We start from the raw sequence: 15,049 nt of genomic DNA, 5'->3' as shown, positions 1-15,049 counted from the left end.
TTGGGTTCTTGTCAAACTCATCCTGTTTACAATTGGCCTGTAAAATACTGTATTACATTTTAACATGTAGCAAGAACAGCATTTAGTAAGAACCACCCAGACCTTGGGAACCTTGTCGTATCTAACAATTCCCTCCTGAGATTTTTCCATTCATTTTTGAGGTAATGGGGACAAGGGTCATTCTGTAACTGCTTCTTGCTGAACGTAGAGTTCCTTTTTGAGTTAGAGGAGTGAAATTCTCTGACTGCCTGACTTATGAAAGTCTTGGGGCCCTCTAGGTTCTGGGATTACTGAGAACAGGAGTACATAATAGTCATAGATTATCTTGCCTTTTGAAGAGCAGCTTGAGGTCAGACAGGAGTTTGTGGGAATACTGTGGATCTGGTTCTTTGTTGTCACTGGGTGATAGAGCTGGTTTCACTTGAGAGTGATATATCCAGGAAGCTGTATCTTGTAGTTTAAGAGAAGAATGAGTTGTTAATAACACCAAATGAAGACCTGTCCTTATTGGGTTCAGTTGATCTTGCAGGGATCCTGATTTCCAGGTTTTTAAATATACTCAGTTCCTGGATCATATGGATGCAGCTTGGTGTCTATTGGTGTGAGTAAAATCAGATTAGCATATTTCTTTAAATTTTCAATTACTTTTCCTAATTGGATAATATGTTTAAACAGCCTATTTTATAAATGGGTCGGGGCATCCTAAAATTTGAGAGGAGCCCAAAAAGGGGCCTACCATACATAAATTCAAAAGACTTAATATAAGCATTCCTTTAGATGCTGCCCTGAAGGGTCAGGGCAATTGGTAATGATTTAAGCCAGGTGTCTTGGGTTTCCTGGCACAGTTTGACCAAGGTCTTTTTTTTTTTTTTTAAATATATCTTTATTGATTTCAGAGAGAGGGAGGGAGAGAGAGAGAGAGAAACATCAATGATGAGAGAGTCATTGATCGAGCCCACAACCCAGGTATGTGCCCTGACCAGGAATCGAACCCCAATCACTTGGATCCTAGATCAACGCTCAACCGCTGAGTCACGCCCTGCCAGGTGACCAAGGTCTTTTTGAGCGTTTGACTACATTGTTCTGTTTTTCCCGAGGACTACGATCTGCCCAAAGAATATAAGACCCAGCTAATTTAAGAGTCCGTGCTACTACCTTTGTTACGGCCACCTGCCAGAATGGCTACCATCAATAAAACAACAAACAATGAGTACTGGCGTGGATGTGGGGAAAAGAGACCCCTAGTACACTGCTAGTAGGAATGCAGACTGGTGCAGCCACTGTGGAAAAGAGCATGGAGTTTCTTCAAAAAATTAAAAACAGAACTGCTGTTTGACCCAGCAATCCCACTTCTGGGAATATGGCCTAAGAGTCCTGCAATACCAATCAGAAAAAAATATAAGCACCCCTATGTTTACAGCAGTGTTATTTACAATAGCTAAGATCTGGAAACAGCTCAAGTGCCTAGGTGAGTGAATAAAAACACTGTAGTACATTTATACAATAGAATGTTATGCGGCTGTAAAAAAGTGGCTCTTACCCTTTGGGACAGCATGGATGGACCTGGAGAGTATTATGCTAAGCAAAATAAGCCAGTTAGAGAAAGAGAAATACCACATGATCTCACTTATATGTGGAATCTAATGAACAAAATAAACTGATGAACAAAATAGGTCCAGAGGAATGGATGCATGTAACAGAATAACAGAGCTCAGAGGGGAGGACATCGGGGGAGACAGGAAGAGACTAACCAAAGAACATATATGCATATATGCAAAGCCCATAGATACAGACAATAGTGTGGAGAAGGCCTGGGGTGGGACAGAGGCTGGGTGGAGGGTTACAAATGGAGAGTAATGGGGGGCATCCGTAATACTGTCAACAACAACAACAAAAAGAACAGTGAGCTTGAGCAAGAAGAAGGGATTGGTCTCTGAGATGGGAGTCCGCCATTCTCCCAGGTCTTGTGGCTCCTGAATTAAACTTCTTTCCTTTTGCACCAGCACCTGCCTCACAAGTTTTGCCTTTGTTGCAGCAGGCAGCTAAACCTCCTTTTTTGTTTTGTTTTGTTCGGTTACACTACCATTGACCCATTTGTTACATTGCTTAATTTATATAAGCAATTAATCTATTTAACTCAATAAACAGGTTTTTTAAGAGCTGCATTCAGGGATCAAACTTGCGTTCCAATGGCCAGCACATTTACATGTAAGACAAACAAGGCGAATACACACAAAGAACAAAATCCAACTCCTGCAGGACAGACAACCAGACCAGAGATGTCTCTCAAGGACATCTTGGATTATGGAACCAGAGATCATCACCCGAGGATTTTTGGGTTGCCCTGCTTGTGTTCCTCAACCTTCCAGACCTAAGTTGGGCCCTGAAACCAGCATCATGAAGACAGTTCCTGCCCTACTAACCTAAAACCAAGCATGCACCAGAACTGAACTACCTTTCCAACAACTCTATATCCAAAACAGGAATAGAAACACTAATTAAAGCAATCACAGGGGCTTACCTACCCGGCTCCCTTCTAAAGCACTGAACAAAACAGGTTCAAGTAACCACTCTGCTTTGCTGTCGAGGAGGGTCATGCAGCTGTCTGGTGGGTGGTTAGCACCAAGTGGAAGTCTCCTATAGCACAGATCCTCCACCAGTGGAGATGCAGGCGAGTAAACCCAGGATGAGCTGCCAACTACTACTTTGCCAAGTGCCTCCACCAGACCGAAAAGGAGTTTTTTTAAGAGACCCATCTAGAGTCGCCAAATTGTTGCCAAACTCAAGGCGTTCCCACTTGGGGTGTTCTATTCACCAACAATAAGTGGTTGTAGCAAAGTAGTTTATTTACTTGGAACAAGTAAAAGAGTCAGGGGGTTCACATCCAAAGCTTCCTCTCCCAGAAGGGAAGCTTAGCCATTGCTTTTACATACACTAGTTAGTCAATTATATGTTGATTTCTTCTTTGCAGTTGGCTACACTTACTTGGCTGGGTTACTGTCAAACTCATCTTGTTTATAGCTGGCCTGCAAAATACTGTGCTAAATCTTAACCTTTAGCAAGAATAGCATTTAGTAAAAGCCACTCAGACCTTTGAGACTTTTGTCCTATCTAGCAGTTTCAGTGTCAAATCACCTGCTACTCTCCTAATACAAGTCAATATCACGTCTCATCTGGACCACAATAGCAATATATCCACTGCCTGGAAGAGGGACCAGCACAGAATAGGAGCTTAATAAAATATTGTTGATTGAATGAATGAATCAATCAATGAGATCCTGCTTGCCCTGAATCAGTGATTCAGTCCTAGTTCTCTGACCCTTGTTGTGTGCCTGGTGCTGAGAACCAGCCATGACACAATATTATGTTTAAGACCACAGCCCTGCCCTGTCCTCCACCAGTACTTTTGACAGCAGTGTATTAATTTACAGGGGCTGCTATAACAAAATAAAAATAAATGGGGTAGTTTAAACAACAGAAACTTTTTTCTCACAATTCTGGAGCTAGAAGTCTAAGATCGAGGTGCCAGCAGATTTGATTTCTTCTGAGGCCTTGTTCTTGACTGCAGATGGCTGCCTTCTCTTTGTGTGCCCATGTGGTCATCCCTTGGTCTGTGTGTAGTTTGTGCCCTAATCTCCTCTTCTTATAAATATGCTAGTCATAGATTACGGCCCACACATAAGACCTCATTTTACCTTAATTGCCTCTTTAAAAGTCTTATCTCCAAATACAGTCACATTCTGAGGTTTTCTGAGCTAGTATTTCAATATATGAATTTGGGGAGTGGAGACATAATTCAGCCCATAGCAAGCTATCACAAGCAAAATCCGCTCTCTGTCTCCTACAGCCAGACTTCCCTTGGTCCTGCCTATTTTGATTGTTCCTAGAATGCCCACTGCTGTGCTCTCAGGCATTCTTTTTTTTTTTTCAAATGCTCACCAGAGGATACATTTTTTCCATTGCTTTTCAGAGAGAGTGGAAGGGAGACAGAGAGAGAGAGAGAGAGAGAGATTGATTGGTTGCCTCCCATATGCACCCGGACTGGGGCCGGGGATCAAGCCTGCAACAGAGGTACATGCCCTTGACTGGAATAGAACCCGAGACCCTTCAGTCTGTGGCCAATGCTCTAACCACTGAGCCAAACCCGCCAGGGCCTCTCGGACAGTCTTGATGTCCTGTTACTTCCTGTGCTGTTCCTCCTTGATGCCAATTCCTTACAGTACAACCACCTGTTGCCTGTTGCCTCACCCTGAGCTGGCATTCTTCCCACCACCTGCAGCTGGTCTTCTCTCCAAACACTTGCCCCTGCAGACTGCCCTTAATCTTTCTATATCTGGCTGTGTTACTGGAAACAACCCTAAATCTAAAACTGCATACACACATACATACATACATACACACCTACACATCTACACACACACATACATACATACGCTTACTCATTCACTCACTCTTGGTCTCAGTCTCTTATGATCACTTGGGTCCTTTTCTGAAATAACCGAAGAATGATCTTGTCTGGACTGAACAAAGTTAAGTGGTCTCACAAAGATAAATTTTCCTCAAAATCACACAGACATTTTACCCACAGAGTATCTAATTGAATTGATTTGGGACAGGGCAGATAGTACTTTTTTTAAAGCTCCCCCCAGTGATTTTAACAGGCAGAGGAGGTTAAGGATCACTGCTTTAACTGGTAGAACAAACCCATCAAACTGAGACAAAAACCAGGCTAGAACACAAGCAAAACTAAGCTGGGAGATCTAGGGTGTCCTATATGTGACTTGGGAATATAATGCAATGCTCCCCAATACAGAGGTGAGTGGCTCTGCCTTCAGCTCCACCACTCCTTTGGTGTGAAATGCCCGCCCCCCCCTTTGATCTGAGAAGTTGCAGGTGGCTTATTAGTGCCCTCTGCCATGCAGAGCAATCTGGATAGGGCTCAGAAATGACTCTGGGCACAGGCAAGTGTCACTTCTGCTGGGCCATCTGATCATGTTCTGCAGGCTGTTGATGAAAAACCAGGACAGTGGTAAAAAGAACAGCCTCAGCCACTCATATGGCAGATGAGCTCTGGACATTGCTGCACCTCCCTGGGCTTCCTGGGGCTGCTCTGTAGTCCCATGTTGCTGTCCTGTGCATGAGACTCTCCCTTCCAGGTCTCCCTCCAGCCTCCTATGTCCCTTCTTCCCCCAGCCCAGAGGACTCTGGGGTGAAGGGGCTTAGTCAGGCTCTGCCTCTAGTCTCTTTCCAATGTGTTCTTAGGGCAAAGCCCAATCCCTCATGCTTCCGGGCCTTTCCTTTTGATTCTCAAGGGCCTTTTCTTCTCTTGACAAAACCTGGTTCTCAGCAAATAAAAGACTTTGGCTTTCAAAACTATTGTTTTTGATGTGAACTTCAAGAGGCTATTTTAAAAGTCAGAAAACTGAACATTGTTTTGTTCTGACTGTTCCTTTCTCTTTGCATTCCTGTTGTACCAATCCTTTCTCCTCGAGGCAATGCCTCTGATTTACTAGGAGAAAGGTCAAGTGAAAAAAGTGTAGCAAAGAAAAGCACAAAGATTACCATTTCAACATTCTTTCTCTCTGTAAGAAATACTGCAAGTGACCACACCAGTCCCCCCACCTCCACCCTACCCTAACAAGTGAGCAGGCCACAGGCAAAGTGAAATAGAGAATCAAGATTTATCTTGATAATAAAAGTTCTAAATGACAATTGTTAAAACATTGTTTTCTTCAACAAGTCAATGGCATGAAAACAAAAAAGGAGGCAAGTGGCTCTAGATTAAAATAAACGTTAGAAATATAACAACCTTGTTTGGAGGGCGTTTTGAACAAACCACTGTCAAAAACCATTTTTGGGACAGTAAGGGAAATTTGATTATGAACTGGGTACAAGATGATACCACAAAATTATTAAGTTAAATGTGACAATAGCATTTGGTTATGTAATGAAACATTTTTTTATTTTTTTAAAAAAGATGCATATTGAAGTATGGGTGAAATGATATGATGTCTGGGGGAAAGAAAAGAGAGAAGAGTAAGACAGGAAAGAAGAAAGCAAGGAAGGGAAGAAGAGAGAAAGGGAGGAGGGGAGGGGAGGGGAGGGGAGGGGAGGGGAGGGGAGGGGAGGGGGGAGGGGAGGGGAGGGGAGGGGAGGGGGGAGGGGAGGGGAGGGGGGAGGGGAGAGGGGAGGAGGGGAGGGGAGGGGAGGGGAGGGGAGGGGAAGAAAACCAGATACTTTGGCAAGAAACAAAACAAAAGAAACAGAAAGGAAAGGGGGATATGAGTTAAGTGTGGCAAAATCTTGACAACTGTTGGATTTTAATGATAGGTACATGGGAATTCAGTATGTTATTATCTCTACTTTTTTGCATAAGTTTGGAAAGTTTCATAATAATGTTTTAAATTGTTAAATCCACGCAAGAAAAGACAGACTGAGCAATGGAAGAGAATGAAAGGACCAGAAACCACTTCAAATATTCACTGTTTAAGAATTTATTATATGACTCATTTGCAGGCAGATGAACTTTCTTCAGATAAAATCTGACATGGATCCCCAATGTATAAAACAAAAAAAAAAGTAGGACTGCTCTGCTAGAGGCTGGAAAAAGAGTCTAGCTCATTTGTTTCCTCCTTGTCTCCCCAGGAAACTGCAGAAGAAACCCAGGGAAACCCTGTGGTCCTGCAGAACGCAGCAGGAAAACCTCTGCAGCATATGATGAAGGAAGCCTCTCAAACCCTGCAGAAAAGATATACTGCTTAGTGTATGTGTTAGACAACAGGCTAACAATATGGGGAAAAATAAAATAAAAGTTAAATCCCTACCTCACATCATATACCAAAATAAAGTCCAATTGCATTAAAATGTTTAAAGTACAAAGTGAAGTAATCAAAGTATTAGAAAAATACAGGTGAATATTCTAAAATATTGATACAGAGAAGGACTTCCTAAGCAAGTTAACAAAGGCAGAAATAATAAAGATGTCTTTGATGATATAAATATCTAAAGTTTTTTATGTTTATTTTTATTTGTTTTTTTAAATATATCTTTATTGATTTCAGAGAGAGGAAAGGAGAGGGGGAGACAGAGATGGAAACATCAGTGATGAGAGAGTCATTGATGGGCGGCTGCTTCCTGCACGCCCCCGGCTGGGGGTCGATCCCACAACCCGGGCATGTGCCCTCACCAGGAATCGAACCCCGATTGCCTGGATCTTAGGTCGACGCTCAACCGCTGAGCCATGCCCATCCGGGCTATGTGTTTTTTTTAAAATTGATTTCAGAGAGAGGGAGAGGGAGAGGGAGAGATAGAAACATCAATGATGAGAGAAAATTATCGATTAGCTGCCTCCTGCACGCCCACAACTGGGGATCAAGTCTGCAACCTGGGCATGTGCCCTGACTGGGAATCGAACCATGACCTCCTTGTTCAGAGGTCAACACTCAACCACTGAGCAACACGAGCAGGACAATATCTGTAAGTTTTATACAATAAAGAATAAACCCTACTCCACCAAAAGCAGAAAAAGAATGTGATTATGACAAAAATTTAACATTTTTAATTACTAAGGAATATTTCAAGTCAATAGGAAAAAACAAACACTCCAATAACATAAAAGGATTAAGTACTAAAAAATCATATAAGGATATAAAAATTATCATAAAGATATGAAACATATTTAATCTCACGATTGATCAAAGAAATACTGTAAGTTAAAGTAATAATAGGCATAGTTAATGCCAACTCCTAGTTCAATATAGCAGACTCGATAAGCTGAAAATTCTGCTGTTAAATGTCTATAAATGCTATGAAAAATATACTTAACATCATTTTCAATGCACAACTGAACTCCCATGAAAACAGAGGCAATACACAGGAGGCCAAACCAAGTTCACTAAAAATCAGAATGGAAAGCTCCAGCTGAAAAGTGGTTGCCTGGGCTTTGGGGAGGGGTTTCCTCTCCTTGGTAGCACAGACTTGCTTAGGGACAGAAGGAAAGGAACTGAGACACTCAGGTAAATCCAGCATCCTCAAAAGGCTACACCCCACATCTCCAGCACAGATGCACATGTGCATGGTTTAGGAACACAAAATCAAGAAGTTCGTATTAAAAATGGTTCCAACTCAGCTGGTGTGGCTCAGCAGTTGAGAGTCGATCCGTGAACCTGGAATTCATGGTTTGATTCCCAGTAAGGGCACGTGCCCAGGGCACCTGAAATCTATGTAACTATATTAACCAATGTCACCCCAATAAATTCAATAAAAGGTGCTATTTAAAATGTACATATTTGTATGTTAAAAAGACATAGTCACAAAAAGCACAACAGATTTTACAAGATTACATACATTTAACAAGCACAGATATCAAACATGTTAAAGAGGGTCCCTCCCTGTGAAGGAGATGGGAAGGGGTATGGGAATAAAGGAGAAAAAAATAAAATAATTTAAACAGAAAGAAGCCTTGCATAGACTGGTAACGACAATTTGCCTTAAAAGGAGGAGTATGTTTAATTTAGCTCTCTGTACTTAAATTCAATTTTTAAAAGCATGGGGTATATGTGTATAGGTATTATAGATAAATGTCTGAAAGGGTATATACTAAAATATTAATAAAATATTAATAAAAGTTATCTCTAGGAGTGGTATAAAAGGTGTTTTTTTCCTGCATTGAATAAATATTACATAATAAGTTAAATGCATTTTTTATGTTTCAAAAATTCATCTTAATATTCAGAACTACTTTCCTGCTGTTGAATAAATGTACAATAACCCACTAAGTTCAGCTGCCTGTGTGGTCACAGTCATTTTGTTGTTTTTCCAGAATGTTCCAAAATAGCTCTGCAACAAGACCAGTGGGACCACCAGATAGCTCTCTAGCCTCACCCTTCTTCCCATGCAAATAAAGACCAAGCCTCCAATCCAGCTTTGGCAGAAACCTCTGTGGGACCCAGGAATACAAGGCCCTCTCCTTCTTGGCTGAAGAAAGGAAGGGCAGCACTCATAACTCTCTCAGTCAGCTCACAATAGACTCTGAAAAGCTGCCTTGGGCAGCAGTTGCCAAAGACAAAAGGTTCCACCTCAAGGGTGGAAACTCTATTTGCAGCTTTGTAGACACAGGTGTTCCTCCAGGAGACTCAAGACCTACAGTGCAGGACTGTGTTGGCCAGGAATAGCTCAGAAAGCCTTCCCCTCAGAAGCCAGCTCTTGAGGCTTTCAGTGTATGCTCTAACTATATTTGGCCATGAAAACCAAAGAGGTCACTGGCTTAGCTTGAGGGGGGAAAAAATACTAGTACTGATTTATAATCCCTACTTCAAACCAGGACCAAGAATATTAAAACTCACTTCATTTATTTATTTTGCCCTCACTAAGCATACCACCGAAGCAGTTCTTCCCAGTCCAACCAGCCTCATGTAAATCTTTCAGAACCACAGGTGTAAATCACCTACCCAAGCCATCCTTGGATTAGAGGACATTTGGGGACATCTGGCTTGAGAATCCAAATGTTAAAATTATCCACTTTATTCTCTCTGTCTTCATAACATCTCAATAGCCTGTAGCACTTGGGTGCAAACCCAAACTCCAGCACTTATTACTCACTGTGTGACCTTGGCTAGTTACTCTATTTCTCTGAGGTTCTGTTTCCTTATCTACAACCAGAGATAATAACACCTACTTCGCAAGGCTGCTCTAAGAATTAAATGAGATAAGGTGTATAAAGTGGCCAGGAGAATGTCTGATACAAAGCAGGTGCTAAAAAAAAAACACAAACCCATTTCCATCTGCACATACCCCCCCACCCATCACTCCCTTCCACTTTCACCATTAGCTGTTCAGCCAAGGTGTTGGCTTTTCAAGAAGTCGCCTGGTGCCCTGTGTTTGATTACAAATGTATGGTACCATTCTCACAGCCAGCAACGGTAGCTAAAGATAAAAGCTGTGAGTACTCCTTAGCCGCAGGCAGGTCGAATCAGTTCACAAATGACTCATCACTGTTGATAAACGATGGGTTCTTGGTGTCAGGAGACCTTATCCTGACAGGCTTCAACACCTGATGAAAAAAATCCAGAAGGTAGGTTGCATAGCTCAGAGAGTAGGTTCCTAGGGTTGATGGTGACCTTCAGTCAATCCTGAACTTGTACCAGTCAGGTCTTAAGAGGGTCTCTGTCTCTTCAGACATGTCTCCAATCACAGGATTTTCAGTTGGAAAGGGCTCCAGCTAAGCAGCTGCCTTTTTCGTCTCAGAGCTGAACCATCGCCTTCACTCGCCTTGGATCCCCTGAAGGGAGTCATAAGACTCCCTGGGCAGAAGGCTAGATGCCTATTCCCTGCTCAGAACAGCCCTAAGCTAGTGCCCAACCTGCCTTTGGCAGCTTTTTCTGCCTGCTAAAGCTCTGCCAGGGTGAGGTTTGGCTGGAGGGCTCTGTGGCCATGGGACAAACCTTGGCTCAAGGAAAAGGGTGAATATTTAATCCCAAGCCACTGTCTGTGAGGCTGAAGTGTCTGCTGCCCTCTGCAGCTCTGTAGCCCCCTTCAGACCACCCAGAACCTCTCACCGGCACAGAAATTCCATGACTGTAATCTTTAGTCACTCATTCATACATGCCCTGCAACCTTTGCAGTGCCTCCTACAGAGTTCCCTCCTCCTGAATATTTACTAAAAGGCCCTTGAGGACAAGGATGGTCTGTTGCTATATGTGCAGCCCCTCAATTCTAATGAACTTCACAAAATTAAGATCAAATAGGACAATGAACCATATGGAGGTTGGCACTAAAGACAGCCAGGTCGCCAGTATTGAGGCCTTGTCTGGTCTGAAGGAAATTCCATGCTCTGGGATCTAACGTCTTCTAAATTTAAACTGCTTCAGAAGCAGGTTGTCTTTGGACCCCAGACCTAGGAGCTATCTCTCTCAATGGATACGCAGGGGTTTTCTGAAAGGAACCATTCTAGGCCCTCAGAAGGGGCCTTGTGATACACGATTGATACAAAAGGCCCGGGAGAAGGTTGGATGCAGGAAACATTTCCATTGTCCAAACTCGCCCTCAGGTTTTCATCACCAGGAAGGTTTCTGAGATCACCTATAAGCACCAACATTTCGGCCATGCCTTGAAGGAAGGCCAGGGAAACTTTCTGGAAAGGACAAGCCGTTGGTCTCCATCCTGGGTCTTCAGGATACTGGAGGAGAAGACGAATGGGGCAGGAAAATAAAAACCGGGGGCGTCTCCCCTTCTCTTTCCCTCCTGTCTTATTCCCACGTCCCCTGCCCTTCCAGCCACTCAGTCAGGCTGAGCGTCCAGCATCTATCACCGGATCCGGGGTCAGCCTTCTAAGGCGATAAAGCTTACAGACAGCAAGGCGGAGGAAGGAAGGAAGGAGAGAAGAAGGGGAGAGAGGAAAAACATGAAAAAGGCTTGGTTAGGAGGAAGGAAGGGGAGAGCAAGGGGGTGGAACAATGCAGGCCCGAGGCCGCGGCGCGCGCACGGTTCCGGCGGCACGTCGGCCGCGCTCGCCCCGGGCGGCAGCTGCGCGGCGCCGCGTGTGGCGGCTGAGTCACGGCCCCGGCCCGCGCCGCGCAGGGCGGGGGGCGGCCCTGGCTGGCATCTGCGGGCTGTTTTTTCTTCCCCCTGCCATTCCGGCTGTGTGCTCCCTCCCACGTAGGAGCTCAGAAGCCGCACGTACCGCCGGGCGGCTCCCGCGTTCGTCCCCGGCGGCCGGCTGGGGGCGCCGCAGCCTCGCTGATGAGCCCGCGCGCGGCCCGGACGGCGCCGAGGTCTCGCGCCCCGGCCGGCTTCCCGGCGGAGTCCGAGCACTTGGCCGGAGCAGCTTCTCACTTGAACGCCGCGGCAGCCCGGGGACCTCCTCGCTCAGACCGCCCGGCTCTCCCGGGCGCGCTTTCGCGCGGCGCCGCGAGCAGCTCCATAAGGCCTGGGGCTCGCGCAAGCCGGGGAACCCGGGTTCGCCCCCCTCTAGGGCTCCCCCCTCCCACCCTGTGCAGTGGCCACGCGAGGCTGTACACCCGGCGTCTCCGCGAGGCCGTGGCCCGCACCCACCCGCGCGGCTGCCCCACCTCCCCACGCCAGGCGGCGAGACCCGGAGGCTCCTGGGCTGCCCAGGACCGGGCGCCCTCCCTTCCAAGACGCGAGACCCGAGAATGAATCAGCATCGAGGCAGTTTATTGGTTTGCTATTTCGCATGTCACCCATTTAATGTAAATAGATTATACAGAGACGCGGTGTTTCCTTCTTCCACAAGAGGTAATCAGTCTCTTTCACGCAAACTCTCACGCACTCCACGCAGCAAACAATGTTACACCCCGCCGAGACATTCACTTATTAAGATACTGAGGAGGGGGACAATACCACTGCTTTAAAATGCCCTTAATACAATATATATATAATATATATATAACGTACAAAAATATCTCTATATTTGAAGTTACCCCAAAAAAATCTTGACAGCAACAAACTTAAATATCGATAGTTACCTCTGTATAGACAACACGCATTGCACTTTTCCTCTCTAGGTTTTGGAAGGTTCAAGTAATAGTGGGGCTCGCGCCCCGGGGGCGACACCCTGTGGTAAATGGTCGGGGGAGGCGCGGCTGTGGCTCAGGCCCTTGCCCGGGGGCGTCTCCGCGTTTCACTGTCTCCTCTCCGCGGGCTCGGAGGACACTCCCTGGGGCTCCTGTGCCCCTCCGCGCCCCCGGGGAGCCGGGGCCCGGCTAGGACGAAGGGACCGCGGCCTCTGAGGCGCGGGGACCCCGCAGTCCAGGCCCGCCGCCGGAAGGTGCATGCGGGACGCCCGGGCTTTGCGGGGCTGGCCGGCCGGGTCGCCGACGCGGGGAGGCTCCGCACGGGGAAGCCCTGCACCCCCGGAGGCGCCGTCCGAATGCAGATGCCACCGGGAGCCGCTGCCACAGGAACCTAGATCCCGGAGGTCGGCGAGCGCCTGGCGGGGCGGGAGGCTGCCGCCGGGCGCGCCGGGCGCGCCGGGAACCGCGGAGTCCGGCCAGGGCTGGCCTCGGGCGGGGAGCGCCGGCGCCGGCGGCCGTAGCCCTGGGGGCTGATCTTGTTCCTGGGGGCGACGTCGTCCTTGTCCTTGTCGGTTAACTGGTAGATCTGGTGCGCCAGGTTCTGCACGGTGCACGTCCCGAAGCGACAGCCCGAGCTCCGCGGACCCTGGAATTTGTTCATACTCTGGCGGTAGCGCTTGACTCGGATGCGGGCGGCGTCCGGGCTGCTGCGGAGGGAGAGGAAGGCGAGTGAGACCCCATCAGGCAGGCCTGGGCCCCAGCCACCGGGAGCTGGGGCGTCCCGGACCAGAGGGGCTGGGGACGGCTGCTGCTCCGTCCGACGCCCCCGGGCAGGGTGGTGCGGGACGCGCCCCTCGCCGCCCGCCGCGGCCGCGCTGGCTCACCTGGTCTGGGAGCTGCGAGAGGGACCCTTCACGTCCTGAGGCTGAACGATGGTCTGCGCAGGCCCGGCCTTCACGTCGGCGAGCCCCGTGGGGTAGCTGCTGGACACCCGAAGTTCTCTCTTCCCACCACTTAGCGCCCATTTATTCCACCTAGAAAACACAAACGGACGCGATTCGCTGGGGTCCGGGCGAGGCGCCCAGCCCGTCGCTGCTCGAGTTCACTTGTAACCCCTCGGGACCCAGGGCCACTTTCCCTGACCGCCAGGCACAAGGAGAGGGAGGCTCTGCCTGCCACTCACTTCTTTTGGAACTCCGAGGCCACGTCGAGCCGGGCGGCGTCTGCGCCCAGGAAGGCGAGCGAGCTTAAGCACAGGAGGGCGACGGGGACCAGCTTCATCCCGGCAGCGACGCGAGGCGCAGACCCCTGGGAGAGAGAGGGGGGCGTGAGCTCCTGCACTGGCCGCGCCGCCCGGCAGGGCCCCGCCGCGGCCACGCTCGGCCCGGGTGCGCCGGGCTCCGGCGCTGATCTTCCCCGGGCGCGGAGGCCCCGCAGGGGAGGCCTCTGCCCAGGGCCAGGTTCCCTGCTCGACTCTTCAGAATGTGGCTGACAGAGCAGAGGGGACTGGAGCTCAGCTGTGTGTACGGGCTGGGCCCAGGATGTGGGAGGCACCCCGCGAAGGACTCCTCACCCAGCGCCCCCAGTCTCCCGCCAGGGCACGGGCCGCTTCTTTCCGCGCTGCAGGCTGCACCTACCTACTGAAGGGGTGATCTGCCAAGTTCTGGGAGGAGAAAGTTCCAGACGGCGCTCTGGCAGTGGCAGAACCCCAACGTCCCAGCTGCAGTGAGAAAGCAGAGGTGGTAAGGCTCCAACTGTTTCGCCTAGTGTCACCAAGAAACCACTGAGCGGCTAGCCAGGCTCCCCAGCTTTATAGGCGCAGGGGGCGGGGCCTGGGCTGCCCTGCCGCCCGCCCCCTCCTCCCTCCAGCCTGCGCGCTCCGGCACCCGGCGCGCTCCCAGCTTGCCTGTGGGTGTGGGGTGTGGAGTTTGGGGTTTAGGGGTGGGAGCGTCCCTCTTGCCCAGAGGGCTTAAGGATGAGCCCCAGGAGACTGGTACAGGCACTTCCACAGTGCTGACTCTCGGCACGGGGTTCACACCATGAGCCCTGGCAAAGTAGGGCCGGTACAACTCCTTGGGGTCTTTACCCAGGATCTACGCAGCCCAGAGCGCAAGGCCTCCTGGCATGGAACTGCAAGAGCCAGCGCGGGTACCACTTGGATGTGCCAAGCTCCGGCCCTCGGGAGCTGCGGCCTCGAGTGGACCGCGCCCTCTGCCGGCTCCGAGCCTGAGCCGCCGCGACCCCAGACTCCGTCGGAGCAGCAGGGCCAGGGCACAGGGCACAGCCTAGAGCAGCGGGGCTCGCTAACACCCACCCACCCAGCCTCCCAGAGAGCGGCGGAGACTCCGGGGTTGTGGACTGGGCCAGTAAGATTTCGCAACAGGGGCAAGGCTCAGAAAGACTAGTTTGAGAATTGGGATTAGGGGGAGGGGGGGGAAGGTGTATCTTAAGTTTCAGAATTTGCATGCCTATTTGGAAATACAGGAATAACCAAAATTAGAAGAAAGATAACATTT

General features: G+C 48.7%; 1 protein-coding gene across 1 annotated transcript; it reads right to left on the bottom strand.

Moving 5' to 3' along the window:
* Window positions 1–12,924: 12,924 nt before the first annotated feature.
* Window positions 12,925–13,814, bottom strand: ADM (adrenomedullin). Its single transcript, XM_087822268.1, has 3 exons — window positions 13,717–13,814; window positions 13,418–13,567; window positions 12,925–13,240 (listed from the first exon to the last, which is right to left on the bottom strand). Exons 1-3 carry the CDS (start codon window positions 13,812–13,814, stop codon window positions 12,925–12,927), a joined length of 564 nt encoding a protein of 187 aa, XP_087678394.1.
* Between the last annotated feature and the right edge of the window lie 1,235 nt (window positions 13,815–15,049).

Source organism: Miniopterus natalensis, chromosome 11 (genome assembly GCF_054644295.1).
Source record: "Miniopterus natalensis isolate mMinNat1 chromosome 11, mMinNat1.hap1, whole genome shotgun sequence".
Lineage (NCBI taxonomy): Eukaryota > Metazoa > Chordata > Mammalia > Chiroptera > Miniopteridae > Miniopterus > Miniopterus natalensis.
The sequence above is the reverse complement of the archived record's forward strand: the minus strand, read 5'-3'. Positions and strand labels throughout refer to the sequence as shown.